We start from the raw sequence: 24,004 nt of genomic DNA, 5'->3' as shown, positions 1-24,004 counted from the left end.
TGCACATGGAGAGATTAACTCTATAGTGTCGGAAGTCTAACTCAACCTCCGACAGCATCATTGAGGAGATTCAATGATTATCAACTATGCCCCCCCCTCTCCCCACACAACTTCTGCACATCACTGGACCTCTTGAGAGCATCCGAGCCTGGTGGAGACCCACGTAAGTGGGCCCACCACTGCTAAATGTTTTGCCCAATTTCTAGGAAACTGGACCAGGGTTCTCTTGACATTATAATTACTACAATGAGCTGTAGTGGCTAAGATGCTTTTAGTAACCCGTTAAGGTTAATAAGACAAAGATGAAGACTGAAGACTACTGACAGAAAGAGTCCATGCATGGGCATTTGTCCATGAAATCACTGAATATTTATAGAAGATAGGCAACCTCATTAACTTGCTTGTCATGTGTTGCACGTGCGCATTAGAAGATGCATTTATACATTATACCTAAAATGCCCCATGCTAATGTAGTAAGAAGATTGTCAGCCTTCTGGCTGTAAGGGTTTAACCCATTGGACCCTGGAGACCTTCTGGCCCCATTAGCGGTTTAAAGACCGTGGACTTGCTTTTTCTGACCCCTTAGAGATGGACCATCTCCTGGCCCCATAATAATTACTATCCTTCACCCCACAGCACATGGGATTAGGGAGGGGTTAGTGGCCACTTGCCAGACACCACCTGGTATTATTAGCCCCAATGGTTTTTATTATTATTGATATTTTTTTTTAATAAACTGTGATTATTATTTCTCTCTTATTACATTCTGAGGTCTAACAGACTTCAGCATGTATTACTTTATTAATTTACTATCACTTTCAGTGCCACAGGAGAAACCAAGTGAAATCTTACACTTGGTCTCACTAAGAGTAGCATTTATACTAGTAAACGTATATTGAGTCTGTGGAACAGTGAAATGACTGTGTGGTTTCTATGGTTCTATATGGAACTCTTGCGCTATAGTCAAAACTCTTTACTTATTGGCCGTACATTGCAGTTATGTCAGTTAGTGAATAGTATTTATGGCATAACTTTTCTGTAACGCCAAATTTTTCAGTGTTGGGTTCTAGTAAATTGATATGTGAGTTTTGCATTTTTTTACACCTTCTTACGTTGAGATCTGCTCATACTTTTCAAAGGTAAATCCCTGGTTGGATAATATAAGATGATTAGATAGAAAGACAGGCAGGTCTAGATAGATAGATAGATTGATATATTGATAGACAGACAGACAGACAGACAGACAGACAGACGGACGGACGGACAGATACCGGATTTGACACATGAGTGTGAAGCTACAATTTGCCTCAAAAATGATAATTCCATTTATTTAACCCCTTAAGGACCAAACTTCTGGAATAAAAGGGAATCATGACATGTCACACATGTCATGTGTCCTTAAGGGGTTAATTAAACATTATCTTTTTAATAGTCTACTTAATGTTATTTTTATTTCAAATAAACAAATGGCTAACAGCAAAAGTTAGCACGCTGTCATCAAAAAATAAGTAAGCTGGCAGGAGAAATCAGCCATATATAAGTAAAAATCAGCAAGCTATCTTTGAAAATCAGCAAAATACAAGTAGGAGTCAGCAAGATACCAGCAGGAATCAGCAGGTAACAGAAGATTTGTTTTGGCGAGTGTTAGTTAAAAAAGATTAGTATTCCTCTCACCATTTAAAAACATAGCGGGAGGAAGAAAAGCATTCCTTAAGGATCCAATCAAGACTGAGATATTCAATAAAACACATAACTGAAATTCATGAAATCCAAAAATGTTTCACTCTTGACTTAATGACAAATACAGCTTTAAACTTGTGAGCCATTAGAACAACTCTGCTGGTGTAAAATAAAACTCTTGTATACTCACAGTGGGCTTTCTCCAATCCTAAACCAACAAGCTATTGTTTGGATTGTTGCCGATTAAAATAAAAAAATAAGGTTTCAAAAGGGACTCTCTAAGTACTTTCAGTATATCCTCCTTTAACCATTTATGGATCAAGGAGGTCCCATGGCCCTTTCACTCTTCACTCTAGAACAACCTTGTAGGAGCATTGTGGGAGAGGTAGTCCACAACATCTGGAGTGCCAAAGGTTGCCTTTCCCTGCTCTAGAACGTTATGTCACAGTGGGGAACTTAAATGCAAGGTATATTTGTCAGAATTTCACACAGCTTTTTAGGGGAGAGTCTGTGTTTTACCTCCACAGATGACCTGCCAAGCAAATAGCCAATCATGAAAAATACATGATTCATGAAAAATACATGAATAGAGTTGTCCACAAAGTAAAAAGAAACAAAACCACGCTATTACCTGATGCAGGAGTTTCATTCCTGTATTTCCATGGTGCAAACATTGCCGAATGTATTGAAGGGTAACACCCTAAGTGCAGTGTACGTGATCCAGGAGCTGACTGGCAAGAAGTGATTAACATATAAAAAATAATGATATATTGGTAATGAAGAAATACAAAGTAATAGATAAAAGAAAGAGATAAAAGTACTTTAAAATGAACGCTATCTCTGTAAAGAGAAAGTGAGAAACTGAAATAAGTGCAACCAGTGTGTATGGTGTGTATACCTTTAAAGACTGCTATAGGCAGAATATATGGAATAAACACCAAGTAATGTACTTTCAGTGAAAAGATATAGACCTTGTAAGGCAAAAGAAACATTATTACAAAAACTGATTCTTGCTGTGCAATATAGATATTATATCGCTAAAAAAAAGCCACTAGAACGATAATAATAATAAAAACTGGGTAGAAGTAAAAAACAGTTTATTCACAATAGTAAAATATATCAAGGTAAAAAAAAAGTCAGGAACAAAATCCAAAATGGTTACCAGCACAGTGGATGTGAGTAATAGGAGTCAGCCTCAAGGAGCAGTTCGGATGACTGCAGATGGTAAAAAGGCCAGAATGTTGGGGTACCGTCTCAGCAAACATAGGACCCAGTCCTGCATTTTGAAACCTGTCGACAAAAATCAAAATGCAGGAGGAGACCAGGCATTATGACCATGCCCAGGGAGCTTCAGTTGTGAACTTTAATAGGCAGACATACCTCTTTGATAAGCAGGTCTCCCCATTTCACAGAAAGACCCACCCTTTTCATGAACAGACCCACCCGTTTGCTAGGTAGATGCACCTCTTTGATAGGCATGCCTGCCCCTTTCACAGACAGACACAGCCCTTTGACAGGTAGACACACCTGAAAGAACTTTCTACCCATTTCCTTGACCACCTCTGTCCTGGAAGTTGGGCAGGGAATATTGGCAGGTATGATATGGAACTGCAGATCACAAGCCCCCAGAAGGGACTGGTGGGACATGCTCATCAGAATTGTCAGCCACTTACTAGTGTGAGTTCACTGCAGATATATATAAAAAAAAAAAAAAAAAACTATAGGGATTTGCAAGAAAATCCTTAACTTGTGTACTGATGTATTTTTATTTTTTAATATTTTCATGTTTGTGTGCCATAGCAGACAACTAGGTTTTTAGACAGATGTAATTAAAATATTTATTCAGGCATGCAATCAACAGGTCTATTCAGCTATGAGTTCAGAGTCCAATTTAAGCTTTGCTGCTCTCTGAATTTTCTTTTTTTTAATTCAGAATATATTTAATATATGCCCTGGTGAATGAGTGGGTACTGTGAACACAAATCTTCACATTATTTAAGGCCTGTGTGACAAATTGTGCATGGCAGACTTACATCAAAGGGAACTACTTGGTGGTTTGCTAGCTAGCAAACTAAATTACGAGCAAACAAACTTTCCCTGCCATATACACACATATAATCAGATATCATTAGGTTCCAACAACCTTCATTTTACGCAACACAATTGGTTAGCTCTTGAGAAAAAAAAAGTGAGTGTGTCTCTAGGGGATTTTTATATTGTTCCTTCCAAGTCATATTTTTCATGTGAACTAATATTCACTGTTTTTACTATTTTCTTTGGTATCAGTGAAGAGTAACCATTCTTTGAAGTCAAAGCCCTTAACCGGCACTATGGACAAGTTCTAACCTTGCTTGGGGTTCCAATTGTTTAACATAAAAAAAATAAAAGAATTATTGTGCATTATGGTAAATAAAGTGGCACTGAGTTTTTCATCAAAGTAGAATATTTCTGGAAAAAAACTATATGCGTTGTGTTGGGATTTCACTATTCACTTTGCCTTTTATATAAATATGTGTGTGTGTCCATTTTCCACAAAATATGTCAACATATAAAATAAAGCTTCAATCAGCACCTGCTGCATCTTACCATTTATCATGAGCTGTTAGAATGGATGATAAAATCATGCAAAAAATGTTGCATAGTGTGGCTTCTTCGGCCAGTGGTTGAAAACCAGTACATACTCAAACAAGAAATGAAACCTTCAGTCTGTCTTCTCCTTTCCCACATCTGAGTACATTTAACTCCTACTATGTTCTTTTCAGAGCAATGCATGGATTCCCCAAGTGACAGCTCTGCTTTAAACTGTCTACTCAACCCACCTCAAAGGGTATATCTACTGATCTCCAGAAGTACTCATGGTATTAGAAGTAGCACTTTAAAGGGAGGTTCTCACGTATCCTTTGGTCTTCACCAACATCCAGAATTCTATGACCTCCCTTTGCACTGGTTAAGGCATTCTCAAAAACGATTCCGTGGTAATTTATGAGAATATCTTTAAAGAATTCTAGGGCTGCAGAACATCCTACCACTTGAACAGGAAAGAGTGTATAAGACAGCAGCTGCCATGGCGGTTTGCATCTATTCTTTATGATGATTAAACTAGCAAGATAAAGTGTCTGCGTGTCAGGAAAAGGATATCTAATTTATTTAAGGTATGCCTGAGCTTGTATTATATGAGTCTGCCGTACCAAACTGCCTGGTCTCACTCTGTTGTTTTCAAACCCTATGTACACAAAATTATAAAACTGTACTTATCTGATTATGTTTAAATGTCAGGTGTGCATTTCTGCACGGAGCAATCAACTGAACACAATTAGCCTTTGAATTGAGGCTGCAACTGTAGATGTTAACGGGAAGCAATTTTCGCTTTTTTAACTGCTGATAAGTAGCCTGAATTGCGTGTTACAGACCACTCTTCAGCAAATTCTGTGCAGTAAAGGGTAATAAATGAATAACCTATTAAATCAGTTTAACCCATTTTGCTGACAGAGAAGCTGCTTGTGTACACGAGATTACAGAAATGTCTTTGTTTTATGTGAAATATACTATAATTTTTCTTTTTTTTTATCTACAATCATTTTCTATCTGGACACCAGCATAAATAGTCTGTAATCTAGAAGCCTAAATTCAGGCACTCATCTCTGGGGACCCATATGGTTTTATCTTGAAAATAAAAGGATTGGTGGCAGGAAGGGGATTGCTGTTTCCTCCAAGGACCATCTAGAGCTGTGGATTCTATTATATTTGTGGAGTTTGTTACACGTTTCTGCTTTGTGCTATGACCTTTAATTAGGTAAAAGCTACCTACCTATACTTATAGTTATTAAACTTGTCAGTTTCCTAAATTATCATTTTAGTACGAATATTAACTTAATTTGCACATTTAGCCATTTCTTTTCATTTATTCTACTGTGAATGAAAGCTGATATAAATTGGGACAGTTTTAAAAGTGGGATTGAGAGGTCGCAAGATTCCAAGAATGATTTAGATGTGCATAAGGCACTCCTTATTAAGTATGAGATCACCATAACTACTGCAGGCAGTGCTAACACCAGTATTGGGTTAATCAATGAAAGCTTAAGTGATATGAGTTGTTATATTTTTACATTAATATTATAAAAAGTGGGCTATTTATCAACTTAGACATGAGAAATGTAAGCAAATGCTTTATCATTATGTAGGACATACAAATATTGCTTTAGTTGGGTTTTGTATATTGCTCATATATATACACTTTTTTTTTGTCCACTACACAGCAAAACTGTTATTAAGTGTCATATTGCATGATCACTGCAGCTCAAAATATCATTCGATGCAGCCTAGGGGTTGTGTGATGCATACCAACATCCAAATAAAAATAGTTGGTACAACAGGATCAGCTAAGACGACTACGCCACTTCCTGATCTTTGCAAACATTGCAGTGAATGCTACAGAACCTGGGTCTTTGCTGCAACAGGATTTGGGAATTAATATTTATTTATGTATGTATATAGGTATGTTTTTTTTTATTATTATTTGAATAGTTTAAATGATGTTAAGTTTCCCTCTAAAAGTATCTTGGAGATTTATCAAATTGTTTTATTCTAAAAAAAAGTGTTCAAAATTATTACCAGAGGAAAAAAAGAGTTACCTGCGCACTGCCCAAATCCCTATGCATATTTAAATAAATTTTTTTTTTTTTTTTAGTAACTCCAATGGATTAGATGTAAGCAATAGGCACATTCAATTGGTGACTCCTCACCTTTTTACATTTTTGGACTTTTTTTTAGAACAAAACGCATTGGAAAATCCCTCCATGTCTTTGAAATTTTTTAATAATTTTAAGAATGGTCATCCTCAAATGTCACTTTAAACAATCTTCTGTTCAATTCATACCAATCTGATCTGCAATCAATAGTGCCCTCAGATCCTTTACAAATGAATATCTCTTGAAAAATGCATGCCATTTTTTTAAACTCTGTGACCTTCTTTCTATAAACTAAATTATTCATTTTTAATATTTGGTGTTTATTTGAAATATAAATTGTAATGGACAAATTTGATAAAAGAATATCATCAACAATGACAATTAAAACTACAAAAGACGGAAGCAACATACGATCTCTCCTCTAATAACTATCAGATTCCTCTGAAAATCTCAGTTGATTAAGCCTGACTTGCAATGTCAGTTTTCCTTGCTCGTGACCTGACAGTTACTTATGTTTAGTGTAACCTTTTATATTGTATCTCTGTATCAGTCATAGTCACCTTTGTGTCGGTTTTAACTTGAATAAATCTTTCATATGTTTACCCCCAGGCTATATCCAGTGTTTTTTATATCTGGACACAAGTCTTTTTTATATCTGGACACAGAATCTGTCAAGAGAATTAAGAAGACTTGATGAAATATCTTTTTGAGAAATGCTTTTGTGAGCCACATCATATTGTCTAAAGGATGACACTAAACATCAGAACCTCTAGTGTAGTGGTTATGGTGCCTTAAATGCTAGTGCATCCCCAATATAATTACTGTAGAATGGGATCCCAGGATCCGCCGAGCCCACCAACCTCCTTTCTTCACAGACGGACCCTATCAGCTCTGAGCTCAGCCCAGTTATACAGTAGTTGTCAAATTACACTGAGCAATGGCAACGGGGCAGTTACGGCACCATAATCACTGACTGTGGTTGTTTGGTTGCTTGAAATTTTACTTTAAGTTGGGTATCAATAATATATAAACCGCAATGCATATTTGGAAATATATTTTTCTTTGTAAATACATTATTTGTGTCGGTATACTGTATATTAAAAATTCTAAATATACAGCCTGTAGAATCCCACCTATTCACCTTTATGATTTTGTACATTCAGTCAATGAAGAAGCAGTTGATGAAGTGAAAAAGCCTTGATGTAGGGGTTATATATCCAAGTAACTATTGTCAATACAGATTCTTTTGTTCCAGGTCCAAATTATTTGTAAACCAACCTGTTGGAAAGAGCCTGTACTCCACAAATTGAATCCAAAAGAACATCTCTTTCAAACGTTACCACGAAACAACAACAAAAAAAGGCAATGCGCTAGAATCCTGCCTGTGTTTAATTAGGGATTATTTGCTTTCATTTAAAAACTCTGGTCTTTATAGGAGTGCTTAGAACTTAATTAATCCTCCGAGTAACATTTGCTTGAGATGAGAAATATTATATTGCCTTTTATTGAAGTTTGTTAAAGGAAATTAGCTTTTATTTAGCAACTTTTACTAAAAAGATTAAAACCAACAGACGACTGAAAGCAGAGTCAAATTTATTTAATTATCCCTGGAGTCTTGTTCTGGAGCTACATGGTGGGAAGATTACTTGGGGTAAAAGGTAGGAGGAGAGGAAGTTTACATATGAAAGAGTGGAGAAACTAAGAAAGAGACACACGAGGAAATGAGAGCGAGATAAGGATGTTAGGTAAGTGAGCAAAAAAGTAAGACAATACAATGGAATAGGTAAAAAAGGTAGGATGAGACATAGAACAAAGTAAAGATCATATGGTTGGACATAGTGAAGCAAGCATAGGATGTAAGGTGAGATAAATAAAGAGATGTTGGAAAAGCAAGGTAGGTTGGAGAGATGTATGGTAAGACATTTATCAAAAAGCAAGGAAGGTATTTTAAGATAAAGTAGGAATTTTGAAGTTTAAAGAGACACATATTAGAGCATGGAAAAAGGGTTCAGGAGAGACGAAGGTGGTAGAAAGAAGGAAGGAGAACTGCGAAGTGAGACATTTAGGAGGAAGCATGAATGGCAATGTGAAGTATAGAGGTTGGGAGAAAGGTTTGGTGACCCAGGGGTATTAGGATGAGTTAGATAGTAAGCTAAAGTAATTCATATAGGAAGAAGTGAGGAGAAACAAAGAGAAGAAGGAGAGGAAAGACTGCAGAGGCATGATCGCTACACCAAAACTGCTTCAACCAAGTTGTTTGGTGTTTAGAGAGTCCCTTTAATACATGAATATGTGCATTCACTCAGCCCCCAGCAGTAGTGGTTGTGGGTACATATGTGTGCACTGATAGGCAAGCCAGGCAAATGTCCTGTGCATTGACCATGGCCTGAGGCCAACCAGTGAGATCAAATAATTTAACTAGATTAAATAAGCTACGTGAGTGCTGGCCCACAAAAGGAGCCCCGTGCCAAAGATGTCCATCACTGGTCAGTCCTCTACAATACCAGTGAGTCCAGGGAGCTTGCAGTAAATTGCTCCTGGAAGTGTATGAGAGCATTGCCATGGGATACCCAATTTCCCAAGAGCCTACAAGAGGGAGCAGTTTGTGCCTCTGAAGGTGTAGATTGTCCCTAATCCACATGACCAACATGGATCTTTTTTATTATTTTAGTATATATAGATTATTTTTGTATGCCTTCAGCCCACATTACAGACCTTATCACCCCCTCCCCCCCCCCCCCCACAAAGTACAGCCACTATCCATCAACACACAGTACATCCACTATTATACAAATTCCGAAGCACCATAACATGGGTGGAACATGTACGTGTAATTGGATGCATTGTAACAGAGGCGGTTGAGGGCTCTACTCAGGTGAGTTTACATGATAGAGGGAGTGGGTTATAATGACACAAAAGGTATGGGTAGGGAAAGAAAGTAGGTTGCTAGAATAATCTTCACTGAGAGCTTAGTGTTTTGTATTTTTTATTTCAGTTTATTTATTTTTTTACTGATGACAGTTGCAGAAGAGGAATCAATGTGTGGGGAGGGAAAGCTATTAGCAGTGTAATTGATATGAGTACCTGAAAGGTGGATTTTTTTTATGATTTATTAGACTGCATGAGAGTCTAACTGGCAGGGAAGGGAGTTCCACAGGGACAGTGCAGCCCTAGAGGAATCCTGGAAGTGAGCAACATAGGTGTACGAACAGAAGATAGATGGAAGTGGTAGGATTTGGCAATTAACTGAATATGACGGGTGAAGGTGAGATTTGAGTCAAAGACTATACCAAGACAGTGGGCCTGCTAGGTAGAGCTGATGGTAGCACCATTAACTTGGAGGTAAACAGACACAAGGGTAGCAACACTTGATGGATGAAACAGCAGAAGTTTTGTTTTGGACAAGTTAAGTTTAAGGAAGTAAGCAGCCATCCAGTTAGAAATAGCAGAGAGGAATTCCATGACACGAGTCAAGAGGGCCAGCGGGAGATTGGGAAATGACAGATAGATGTGTGTCATTTGCATATAAATGATATTGGAGGCCTTAGGACCGGATGAGACCAAGGGAGGCAGTATAGATTAAGAAAAACAGGGGACCCAGGACAGAACCTTGGGGAACACCAACATAGAGGGATTGGGGAGGAGAGGCAGAGCCATAGAAGAAAACACTGAGAAAGGTAGGAGGAGCACCAGGAGAGAGTAGTATCTTGTAGACTGAGATTACCGAGGATAAGAAGAAGCTTTTGATGATCAACAGTGTAAAAAGTAGCAGAAATGTCAAGGAGAATTTGGATAGAATAGTGAACACAACATTTTGCAGCAATTAAATCATTGGATACTTTCGTCAGAGCCATTTCGACAGAGTGACAAGCATGGATTCAGACAGGAGAGGACCGTGCAGGGTGTTGGATTCAAGGAAGTCAGTCAACCTCATGAACACAACTCTCTCAAGAATCTTGGAGGCAAATGGTAGTAGCAAGACGGGAGGTAGGTGGAAGGGGAGATAGGGTCAAGGTTGAGCTTTATTCAGATTTGGGATTACGGATCTCACCCCAGACACAATATAAAGTGAGGGGGAAAAGTATTTGATCACCTGCTGATTTTGAACGTTTTCCCACTGAAAAAGAAAGGATCAGTCTATAATTTTAATGGTAGGTGTATTTTAACAGTGAGAGACAGAATAACAAAAACAAATAATCCAGAAAAAAAAACGCATATCAAAAACGTTATAAATTGATTTGCATGTCAATGAGTGAAATAAGTATTTGATCCCTTCAACTTGGTGGCAAAACCTTTGTTGGCAGTCACGGAGGTCAGACATTTCTTGTAGTTGGCCACCATGTTTGCACACATCTCAGGAGGGATTTTGTCCCACTCCTCTTTGCAGATCTTCTCCAAGTCATTAAAGGGATTCTCTAGTGCCAGGAAAACAAACCCGTTTTCCTGTCACTGTTGAATGCTGGAGTGCCCCACTCCCTCCCGCCACCCATCCCACGTCGCTGAAAGGGTTAGGATAGAGATAGAGAAGGATAGAGAAGAAGTAAACTCACCTTTTTAACGTTGGCAGCGGTGGTGCAGTTATCTAAGCGGTAACTAGGGCCCTATAGAGTTAGTAATACAAATTTGTATTCATACAACTGTAGTGTTCCTTTAAAACAGATGGCCCAAATTGCACAGACTATTCATTTGATTTATAAAGATGCAAACTCAAATTTTGGTCCCATTAATTCAAACCCCTTTTTATGCATGACAATACCTTACTGGCCTCAGCCAATGCTACCTGACATTGCACATTGTTACCTATTATTTTGTTTATAAGTATTCCCAAGTCCTTCTCATTGTAAAGGGTTTATCCATTTCTACAAACATTTTCGCTAGACTTGTAAGGTTCATCTGGAATTCGTAAAATTCTTCTCCCCATCCAATTATTTATCTTTCTTTTTAAATGTATCTTAGTGAAATCAAACTTCATGCTGGACACAAACAATAAAGGATACAATTAAACAATTGTTTACGTTTTACTCATGGGAAAATGCTATAGTGAGTTGAAGCAATGATGTAAGATTTTGGCCAAGAGTTGATAGTTGAATGGGAGTATTTAGTGGGGTAATTCAGCCTAACTTTCAACAGTTTTCACTATTTACTAAATAAATTCCTCAGATCATCACCAGCTATCTGCTCCACCATAGACGTTTTGGCATGATAAGCAGCTACAAATTTCAAACAAACATTGAAAGACAACGATACTTTATGGAGTAAATATTTCGACTAAAGAAGAGAAAAAAAACAATAACACCAGAATACATCCACAGGTCGTGCTTTTTCAAAGATAACGGTAGCGTGAAATCCTAAATGCAAACATGCAAAAGCTGGAAGAAATATGTTTCCAGTGATGCACGTTAAATTGTAAGCAAATATCACGCTTAGGTAAGCTTTGCTGTTCAGACGCAGAGCAAACAGCGTGGCCTAAATCCCATACGTAGGGAAACATGCGTTTAATCCTGTTTACGTTTAGTCAGAAGAAAAAACTACAATATTTCAGGAGGAAAAAAAAAATCGAAACTTCTGCGTCCATTATGCCTATAGGGCCACCAGCAACTCAGTGTAATTATTAAATGTTCAAAGAAATTAATTCAAAATTAATTCAAAATTCAGGCATAGTGGACGTAAGATTCATTATTAATAGCAGCTGCCATTTTAAAGTGGTGTATTTTGTTTTAGACAAGAGGGACCTGTTTGCAGTTTAGAGGGCATGTCAGTTGTCAACCAAACTTACCTTCTGCTACTCAATTAAAATGTAAATTTTAGTATTAAAAGCACATGATTTTGCATTGTGAAATACATCAATTTCTATTATATTCGAGCAGATGCACTCACGTCCATCAGCTGTCCGTGCTTCCATATGTACAATGTCAGGTTCCTTATCTAAGCCCATTACCGACCTAAAGAAATGAAAGAGAGAGAGAGAAAGGGCACAATAAGATTATTTCGGCACAGGCTGGGCGAGATAGCCACAATACTTTACTGCATTGTATTTTAATTGGATGGCCAATGGGGCATAGATAGAGCAAATTGCCTATGCAAGGTGAATTAATATTAATAAAGGCTTTTTTTCAGAAGAATGTGTGTGATTTTGCAGTGAGAAAGACATATGATTGGCAAAATCAAAAAGAAAAAAATACTGGTTATAAAAGATAAGAAACGCACCAAGCTTTCTTAAAAGAGCATATACCACATGACAGACTGTTATCTTGTGTTTCCTGCATTACAGCAAGGTGTCCATCCTTATATTTAAAGCATTGCAAAGCTGATATAAAAACCACACTTTGTGGGCTGGATAAGGACATGTTGGACTGCTCACCTAGGATCACGTTTAATGCCAATGATAAGACACACTATTTCAATAAAACTGACAATATTTAATTGGCTCTGACAACTAGACTTGGAGATTATTTTTTTTTTTTTACAAACTGATATTGGATTATTCAGGTGATTGTACACATTTCTGACTTCCAAGACAAAATGTAGCCGAATCACGAACCAAAACAAATTGAAAATAGACTAGCATGTTCATTTTGATGCACGATTTGGAATTCTACCCATTGCACTAAAAAATTAGATTTATGTCAATAAAGATGACAGTCACGAACTGTTGATCAAATGAGAAATGACCAATATTTATGGAAAAAAATAAGTAGCAGTAAAAAAAAAAAAAAAACTATATTTATGTATGATATATTTAATAAATATATAATAAATAAAGATTTATTTATTTTTTTTACTTTTCTTCTTCCTTTGTCTGGCTGATTTTCTTGAATCTTTTTTGTAAACGAAATTCAGACGCACCATATGGCTGAAATATAAGCTGTCGCTAAATGGTTGTCAATTTCAGATGAAGTGATTCGGCCAAAACAAATATTTTTGGGCTATGCCAATAACATTTTCTTTACATAAATCAATTTTAAACAATGATCCCAACCTATGAATACTATTTTCATATATCCAAGCTAGAACTATGTGGTTGTAATTACCATCATTTTTTTAATACTGGTGTGGAATCTTTAAATTGCATTGCAATTTTTTTTACTTTTCTGGACTTCTTTACTGACATGTGAATTGTCAGGAATTCAAACTGAATTTCAAATTTTAGGACAACAGATCCAGGACCGGAAAAAACTCTGGGTCACTTATGTTTTCACTTCATCTATTTTGGGTCAATATTTGAAATTCAAATTCCCACTTAAGTTAAAAATCTTGTAATCCTATCAGTAACCATTAAAAAAAATATGTAAGAACGCATGAGTGTCAGCAGCCAGTCACAATGCGTTATTTGTATCCCAGAGTCCAGCTGTGCAGGAAAGACAAAAAAAGTTTATTTGAAATTGCTATGATTTTGAACGGAGAAACACAGACTAGCTAGTTAGAGCTGATGTTCCTATTTATTTATTTTATACTGTGAATTGATTCAAAGATGATCAACACAAATAAAGACCGTTTGTATAGTACTATATGATAAAATAAAGACAATTTATGATAGTTCCACTTGAAAGTAAATTGTATCCATTACACAGTTCTGATAATGTTTAGAAATAACAGCATAAAATGTTAAAGGACCACTATAGTGACAGGAAAACATACTCGTTTTCCCGGCACTATAGTGCCCTGAGGGTGCCCTCACCCTCAAGGACCCCCTCCTGCCGGGCTTTGGGGAGAGGAAAGGGGTTAAAACTTACATTTCTCCAGCGCCCGGCGGCGAGCTCTCCTCCTCCGATCCTCCTCCCATTCGGCTGAATGCGCACGCGCGGCAAGAGCTGCGCGCGCATTCAGCCGGTCTCATAGGAAAGCATTATCAATGCTTTCCTATGGACGCTTGCGTGCTCTCACTGTGATTTTCACAGTGAGAATCACGCAAGCGCCTCTAGCGGCTGTCAGTGAGACAGCCACTAGAGGCTTTGAGGGCTGGATTAACCCATTTATAAACATAGCAGTTTCTCTGAAACTGCTATGTTTATAAAAAAAAATGGCTTAACTCTAGCTGGACCTGGCACCCAGACCACTTCATTGAGCTGAAGTGGTCTGGGTGCCTAGAGTGGTCCTTTAATGCTATGAAAAAACTAAACAATATAATCTTTAGTTCTAATTTTATTTCTGTTTGCAGAATCTGTAAAAGTTAAATGCTTAAATAAACTATGGCTTAAACTAACTTTCAACAAGTACCTGCACAGTTCTGGCGTGCTTGTTTGTTTTACATTATAAACTCTTTCTCTAGACTCTCCCTATATGTTTTCCTTCTTCTCTCTTTTTATTTTTTTGCAATGTCCTGTTTTATCGGTTAATATTGTATAAAGGCATTAAATATTTAATTGTATCTCCTTTTCTTCCTGAAGGCCATGTAAGGCCCAGTCTGAATGTTAAAGCTAAAGACTTCGTTCAGCTCCCCAAAGATATGATTAAATGTATCTATTGGCTGACCTCATTCTGATCTCGTCCAACAATCCAGTTATATTTCTGTGGAGCCAACTAACTTTCTAATATTACAATAAGAATAGAAAAACATATGATTAAATAGTTTAACACAACAGTTTAGAAATTGAAAAAAAAAGGAGAAAAAAATACACCATACTGCGGAGCCTTGGAGGTGACTTGGTAAATATTTGTTTAATTTGTGCACGCACTGCACTCTCTCATGCACTTGATTTAGTAGATCATACCCACGATATAGCTCAACTGTGTGCATGCTTTAATTAATTTGTGGCATGATCTACTAAATTGTGCACATGAGATAACTATATCCTAGGCAACATGGCTAGAGCTTCCTATTAACATCTACCTCGCGCTGCTTTGGTTGGCTCTGGCATTCATCAAAATTTGGGCCCCATCTGCAAACCAACATTTTCTGACTCTCCCCCTCCTCGTTCTAATTTTCCCACTTAAATTCTTTGAAGTTAAGTGAGGAGGGCGGGAGCAGAGAAAGGCAGGTGCTGGTAGCTCTGAGCACAGGAGAATGCACATCATTGGAGCTCTCCTAAGCAGTAGTGAGGTAGGTGCTAACTGGAAGTTGGAGTCTTTCTGCCCAGGATATAATGATCACATGCGCACACAATTTAGTAGATTATGCCCATGAGTTATCTATACCATGCCCACAAATTAGTTTAAGAATGCACACTTGTTAACTATCCCATGTGCACAATTAAAAAAAAATATGTCACCTGTCACCTCCAAGACTCCATACCATACACATAATTAATAGAAGAATTGTATTATTTAAAAAAAGAAAATAGATAAATGTTCAATGTATTTTGAAAATGGGCAGGAAGTGAGATCTTCAATTGTATTTGTAACATAATTAGAAATATTGTTGCTGACGATTTGGAGACTTGAAATTCAGCAGTCAAACCATTTATCAAATAAGTAAATAAGAGTGTCACACTTCATCATAATATACTGTAAATGGTTCAGAATAAACTATCACAGGGATCCACCAACATCTGGACCACCAATGGCTGAGCATCATACAATATATAGTTTACAAAAATCATGTTTACCAGGGTTAGTCCATTACTGGTCTATAAAAGAGATGATGCAGTGAAAGTTACAGTAAAGGTCACAGATCTGCTGACATGTCTACCAGTCGTGCAATCCTCCGCAGCCCGAGCACAATATCTGAAAGCTGCAGGCTGTGTCTAGCATTGCAACATGTTCAAACTTATTAGCTTTCGTCATGACTCAAACTGACTGCAAATCCTATTACAATGCATGCCGGGTCATTTTTTTTTTTTTTTACGACCTTGACAGTTCTTGGCGGGTAGACATCTCTATTTCCCCGATAGCTCATTTTAAGTAAAAAGCAAGTGTTCTTGAAGTTTGGAAAGATGACAATCCCAGAGGCTGTGGCTGTCCTCATTTTTTGTCCACAGGGCAATAACTACACAAGCAGGCTTTATATTTACCATTTTAACCCATGGGCATTCGCCTCTGCTGGGATGATTGCAAAACACATCAGTTTTCACACTTGCTTAGACTTGTGCCCCAAAGAAAAGGAGTCTGGGGAAAATTCTACTTGTATATACTCACTTGTCTCTCCAAAAAAAGATAAATAATTCATAAATTTTCCAAAGGCATAATGCAATCTGATTGAGAAATCTTTCAAGCAAACAAAGACAGAACAATAAGGGTTCAGCTTCAACTCTGTGTAAATACTTTAGCACAAAGATTACACTAAGGCAGGAAGGAATCTGCAGTCAGGTAGATACATTTCAATAGTGATTGCTCAAGAGATGGTTGCAAATGGGAAACAATACAGATCAAATTCCTTCAATTTCTATCTGATGTTCCAGTCTAAGGAATAGCTAGAAGGAAAATTAACTAGATATGAAAAACTATATTAGCCTGTATTTAAACTCATCTTTTAACCCCCAGGTGGTTTAAACACATGATGAAATAGAGCCACTTATGCCAGTTCACGGCTTCCTACAATATTCTCATTTTATTAAGATGTAAAAGTAAGTTACCATGTAAACATGAAACAAAATAAATATTGTTTATAATCAAATGTTAGAAGGTAAAACGTTGAAACAACTTCAAATAATATACGTTACTAATGTGCATTTTTTTGTTTAGTTGTTATTAGAAGTAATTTAAATAAATTAGTAATAATTATAATTTTATAATTGTTTTGTAATTACGAATATTCACAGTTTCTTTATGCGCTCTTTGCACCTTTCTGTAATTTACGGGTTAATATAGTCAAATCATTCGAGGAAATAATAGTATTTTTTATTCCCCTGTAAAAATACATATTTTTTCGGTGTTTATGTATAGGTTAGTTAAAGCAGTAGAAGCAGTAAATCATGTTTGAATCCAAGTCAGACCATCACACAAGAAAGTATCCTTGGACTAGATACATTTGCCTACCTTGAATTCTCAGAGATTGTAAGCTTGTTTGAGCAGGGGTTTCCTCACCTCTGAATATCCCTTTTGTATAATTGTGAAGCATTGCTAATAATAACATAAGCCAAAAAAAATTCTAAAAAGTTAACGCACAATTTTCCTGCACCCAATGATAGGCCGATACACTTGTCATGCATGGGATCACATATTCAGATTCCAGGACATCTTTGGACCAGTTGGAAGAGATGCAGTTGGTATTGTGCAAATAATGATTGTAGGGATTTACTTTCCAATTAGCATCATTAAAACCCTTCTTCACGTTTACTGAGGGATATAGTAAAACATCACGAACAAACAGTAACTTAACCTTCCCCAAAACAGCATTTCCCCATTGATGTCATGTTTTATCATAATGTACGTGTCAAGTGGTAATCGTGAGAAAGCTCTGATTAATATGAGGTTCAATGTAGAACCTGGGACTGTGATTAATCTTGGTACCCCAAATTTCTGAACAATATTTCTCATGATGCTTATGGGAAAAGTTTAACATAGTTGAATAAACATTTATTAACATTTGCTTTCACACTCGAGATTCTAATTTTAGAAAATGTGCTATTCCATTAGCTAATCTACCGTCGGTAACGCCATTGCACATGCCCAATATGTTCTCAATATGCTTATCGGAATGACCTCCACCCATAAACAATACATTTTTATTTACTCAGGTCCAGATGCCAATTAGTTTTTTGTTCAGCCAAATTCCCCGCTGCTGCACAGTAACACTACCATCCCCGTCTTAGAATTTAATGCTAAACTCACTCCATGGATTGAATACAAAATAAGCAGCGTCTTTACATAACAAGTCTGCAGTCAGCGTGCTTCATTGTTTAATAAAATGCAGACTGAGTGTGCAGCATGAAATATTAATATTGTTCACAGAAATAATTATAAGACAAGTAAACATATATAATCCAATTAACAGCTCGAATATAATAAGCTATTACGTTCATTGTACAAGCTTGCACGGCTTTTTTGTTATTCTCCAAAATGCATGAAGGCGCAAAAATTATATTTTCAATTTTTACAGCCAAAACTGGTAGGTTAATTTAACACTGTCTGAGCAAGAGGACTCTGCAATGTTTTGCTTTATACACCAATATATCCCACTTCACCCAAAACAGAGACGGATAACAAGCTTTAGAATAATATTTTTAACGATTCATACCTTGTTTTTCTTAAATTTCCCAATGATATTTTATCCTTTACCACTTGTTAGGGAAGGCTAATCCATGTGCCTACTAGACGTGGAGATTTTTGTAAGTCTGAACTGCAATTCATTAGAATTTTGTCCGATCGCATAATCAGTTGAATTCCCAAACTCTGAGCTGAAATATTGCTGAGTTGCAAACCAAATGAGCCATGCAATGTCCTAGCATGTCCGTTTCAGTTTATGAATTTGAATTCCGGCCATTAGGCAACAAAAATAGAGGACTGTTGTAAGAAAAGATGATTGATGGATACGGGACCGTCAAACTACCCTGACCAGAGTATCCAATGACTTAATTTTCTGCTAAATCTAGTGGTTGCTGCTCTCTCCTGATTCTCCTTGACCATTCTGATGTTTTGACACTGTTGATCATCAACTTCATCTTCTCATTCTCCGTAACCTTGGTCTACTAGACTCTGCACTTTCCTGGTTCTCCTCCTACCTGTCCCAGCGCTCATTCAGTGTTTCTTTTTCTGGATTTTCCTCTCCTCCACAACCTCTCTCTGTCAGTGTTCTCTCATGATCTCCTCCTTGACTTGTGTCTCTAACTGCCTCTCTGCAATCTCTAATTGGATGGCTGCTCATTTTCTTAAACTTAACCTGCCCAAAACAGAGCTTCTTGTCTTCCCTCCCTCAAGTGATGCTATTCCTGCATCTGTTTCCCTCCAAATCCATGGCATTACTGTTAGCTCTATCTTGCAGGCTCTATCTTGCAGTCTTCGACTCCAATCTTTCCTTCACCCTTCAAGTCCAGTCACCTCCTAAATCCTGCTGCTTCTATCACAAAAACATTGCTCACATCCGCCCCTATCAAACGCCGGATGCAGCCAAGGTGGTTCTCCATGCTGCTTTCATGGATTGACTACTGCAATCTGCTTCTCAGTGGTCTTATGCATTCCTAGTTGGCCCCCTTACAGTCCATAATGAATGCAGCGACAAGGCTCATCTTCCTGTCTGCCCACACCTTCAATGCTCCCCCTCTGTCAATTTACACTTGCTTCCCATACAATATAGGGCTCAATTTAAAATTCTGGTGTTAGTTTACAAATAACTGAACAATGCTACTCCTGCCTACCTATCCTCATTGATACACAAGTATGTCCAGGCAAGGCCCCTGCGCTCTGCTGAAGATTTTTGTCTATTCTATGTTCATACTTGCACTTCTGACGCATGCTTCCAAGACATATCTAGGGCTGCACTGTCCCTATGGAACTCCCTTTCCTGCTCCGTTAGACTCTCACCCAGTTTCAGTTACGTCAAAAGATCATTAAAAACTCACTTCTTTAGGAAAGCATTGTGACGGTAGTCAACATCACCTGGGGTTTCATAAGGACATTTTATGTAGGACCCTTCCTATGTTTAAGTCACCCTGTGTCCATTGTGGGTGCAGGGTTTGTGTGTGTAATGTGATTGTTTAGGTCTAAATGTTAGTGTGTTCTTCTGTCTTGCTAATGCTTGCAATCAACTAAGTGTATTTGGCTGTCGAGCCTGTACAGCGCCACCTGTTGTTTGCAAGGATCTAGCAACCACATTATGAACTACCTGAATAGCAAGGATTGCTAATTTGCATTTTAGATTAGATTTACATATTGCTAATTCTACAGGCAGAAGAGATATGTTCTGTTAATTAATGTCTTCCCCATCGCTTTATTAATATGTTATTATGCTATTATAATTTGCTGTATATTTTTTGACAGGTTTTGGTTATTTGAATTTTACTATGTTTCTCACAACAATGTATGGTATATGTATACGTATGCATATGGGTTAGTCCCAAGTAAAATAAAGTATTGTATGTTAGTTCCATTTGGAATGGTGCCCTGTGTGGATTTTTATGGATCCCAGCCACAGAGTTGACGTTCCTGTTGGCTGACTGCATGATCCCTCTAGCCCTGGGGTAAATCAAGAGGGCTAGGCCTTAGAGCCACAAGTGCCTTTGTAAAGGCAATAGAAATCACTTTGCATGCAGAGGTAAGGGGAGCTCCGCTATAAGCATATCAATTAACTGGTAATAGTTTTCCCTTCCACCTTGGTAACCCACCCTGCTTCATCTCCTGCAACTGTGTCACCCAATAAACTAACCCTTCACTGTGAACTATTCTAGTAACCTATTTGTTTCTCGTACATGAAATACATCCTACCCTTACCTTACTCCCTCTAGAATGTAAGCTTGTTTGAGCAGGGCCCTTAATACCATGTGTTATTGTGTGTCCATCTCATCTTTGTCTGTTAGTCCACCTAATGTAAAGCACTGAGGAATTTGTTGGTACATTATAAATAATGATAATAATAATAAAAAATAATAAATGCTGATTTTATTCAAAACTCAAGTGAGAATGGAGAGGGAAAAAGAAGTAGTAATAAAAATATCTATTATAAATTTGTATAGTATTTATTTAGATAATATATAAATATAGATATGTTTTTTTCTGTTCCTCCAGATTTTACCTCTATGTGTTACTTTTTCTCACTTGGCCTGTGAATCAAATGCTGGGAAAATGCTCCTATCAGTATACTGTAAAATATAAACAAACATTATTTTATGTGTATATTTTGCAGTACGCTGATTGGCATATTTTTGTGTCCTTTTGGTTTGTTTGATTTGGCTCCTGAATCAGTGTTTGGTACAAAAAAAAGTTGCCAAGCCGAAATGACATTCAGCCAAAATAGGGTTCCCCGTCCCCAACAAATCAGGTTTTAGGATAAATTGGTAGGCCATGGTGACATTTTCCAGAAAAGTCTAGTACCTACTACAGATTGTACTAAAAAAAAAAAAGTTACCGATTGCTGTTTTTATCCCCACTTGTACTTTAATAATTCTTTTCGTGCATTTATCTTTCTTTTCATTTTATATCTTCGGCATCATTCGTATGGTGCTCATGTTTTTTTTAAGTCATTTGATAAACCTGAACATTTGTTTTTGTAAAGAGCTATTTCTGCCAATTTGTTCAATTTACAGCTTAGATTTCCAGGTATGTTTAATGATTAAAAATTAATATTATTTCAGAGATTCATCTGCGTCTGCAAAAAAATTCAATTTCTTCAAAGTAAATAATAAAATTTCTCTCTAATCTCTAAATACATATGTAATGGGGGACTTGCGTCCTGACCCTTCTGTCTTTTCCGACTCAAACTAGAGAAATTATAAAAAAAAAAAAAAGATCTGTCTGTTTTCAGAAACCATCTGCCATACGAGCTTGGAATTTCAGAGATAGTTTTATGTGGCAATCTGTACTACTAAGCCACTAATGAGGTTGGCAAAGAATTATGGGATGTGTAGTCCAGCACTAACTGGATGTGCAACAGTTATTGAATACACAGTTCAGCAAGAAAGTACATAGTTGTAAGGGAATAATTACTGCTTATAATTATTATTATTAAGGTCATGACAAGGACTTTTTGCAGTTGAGCTGGGTAACCTTTTGATTTGGATGGGCACAATATTCAAATTACAGTTAGTTGTGCCCTACTAATGGGTATAGTATAGGGAATATTATTTTACTTGTACGACTGCCAGTGATATTTCTTACCAGTGTAATCCACTTTAAACTCGTTGTGAGTTGGCACCATTATTATGCCGATTTGGGACAGATATGCCCACAGCTTTTGCAATTATTTGGTGGCTGGAAAAGCATAAAATATAAACTCAAAACCTATCGAGTTTTTATTAATAGCCACAAACTTTATTAAAATAAGAATCTGGTCTTGTGATTATGTAACTTAGTCATCTGTAACGTATTAACATTAAATATCGTTGACATTAAGTCTTTTACTAATAGTGGGCTAATACGTTCCAGTTCTATCCTATCTGAGAGATTCCAAAATAAATAAATAACTGTCCTTTAACATGTTTGAAAGTGCCCCCCCAAAAAATGAAGGACATTTTGTAAAACACCAAATACTTTTGCAAGTTGTTTCTCTTAGAAAACATCTGGACAGAACAAATTGCAACGTTTGTATCAGTTTGTGAGCAGTAATCTTTCATCTAAGAGAAACAGGTTGGAACACAGCATCCTGCAAAATGCTAAATATCTCTGCGCAATAGGTCTCAAGGGATTTGGTTGGGTTTTTTTTAAGACAAATGCTCTTTTCAGTTGAATAAACTCTCTTAGCCAGACTCTTCAATAAGAAACTGTATCTAATGTATAAAAAGCAAATGCATTTGTGCATTTTAAACTAGAAGGAAGGCAGACATATAAGAATATACAAGGGAAAATCCCCACGTTGGTTCCAGAGCTACATTACAGACCAGTTTGGTTCTCCTGTACTCCTCTCCGTATGGTTAATTAATTGTTATTGTATCCAAGAGCACATGGGAGTTCTTGCTAAATTCTATTTCCCTGGGCATTCTCTATTGCTTTATGCTATAATTTGACTTTTCACACCTTGCTGTCCACAGGCCACTCAGTCATCACATTAATTATATTGACCAATTCTGGTCTCTAGTCCTCTCCATCCCCACAGTTATGACAACTCTTCACCCTTGTCCATGCCAATCACATTATAGTCTTTGAGAATATCTTGTTCACTGTCCTAGGATTATAAAAACATGGCAAGGCTTGATTTAGATAACCTCATGAATTATTATTATTATTATTATTATTATTATTATTGCCATTTATATAGCGCCAACAGATTCCGTAGCGCTTTACAATATTTTGAGAGGGGGGGGATGTAACAATAAATAAGACAATTTCAAGAAAACTTACAGGAATAATAGGTTGAAGAGGACCCTGCTCAAATGAGCTTACAGTCTATAGGAGGTGGGGTATTAGAAACATTAGGATAGGAAATATCAAGTAGGAGTGAAGCAGAGCTGGAGGAGAGAGCAAAGCACTATCCCATAGGGACAGGTATGTAAGGGAGAGATTACTCTGGGAGGCCATACGCTTTCCTGAAGAGATGGGATTTAAGGCCCTTCTTAAATGATTGAAGACTAGGGGAGAGTCTGATGGCAGTAGGCAAGTTATTCCATAGGAGAGGAGCCGCCCGTGAGAAGTCCTGCAAGCGTGAGTTGGCCGTACGGGTGCGAGCAGCGGTCAGGAGGTGGTCGCGGGCAGAGCGGAGGGTACGAGGAGGGGCATACCTCTGGATCAGTGAAGAGATATAAGAGGGGCTGGAATTGTTCAGTGCTTTAAATGTATGGGTTAGCACTTTGAATTGACTCCTATAGGATACAGGGAGCCAATGTAAGGACTGGCAGAGGGGCGAGGTGTGAGAGGACCGACTGGATAGGAAAATCAGTCTAGCTGCAGCATTCATTACAGATTGTAGCGGGGCAGTACGGCTTTTGGGGAGACCAATCAGGAGAGGGTTACAGTAATCCATGCGGGAAATTACTAGAGCATGGACAAGCTCCTTGGTAGCATCTTGCGTAAGAAAGGGGCGGATGCGGGCTATGTTTTTGAGTTGGAACCTACAGGACTTGGCAACAAACTGGATGTGAGACTCAAAGGTGAGACCAGAGTCAAGTATGACG

The 24,004-nt window shown here is 37.4% G+C and overlaps 1 protein-coding gene across 1 annotated transcript in view; it reads right to left on the bottom strand.

Moving 5' to 3' along the window:
- Nucleotides 1-24,004, bottom strand: part of SORCS3 (sortilin related VPS10 domain containing receptor 3) — a 470,892-nt gene that overhangs the window by 127,711 nt on the left and 319,177 nt on the right. Inside the window, exon 6 of the mRNA XM_063435106.1 lies at nucleotides 12,246-12,310. Within this exon, the coding sequence (XP_063291176.1) occupies nucleotides 12,246-12,310 (65 nt within the window). The remainder of the gene's footprint in view (nucleotides 1-12,245; nucleotides 12,311-24,004) is intronic.

This window comes from Pelobates fuscus, chromosome 10 (assembly GCF_036172605.1).
Source record: "Pelobates fuscus isolate aPelFus1 chromosome 10, aPelFus1.pri, whole genome shotgun sequence".
NCBI lineage: Eukaryota > Metazoa > Chordata > Amphibia > Anura > Pelobatidae > Pelobates > Pelobates fuscus.
This window is presented reverse-complemented; position numbering and strand designations above follow the sequence as displayed.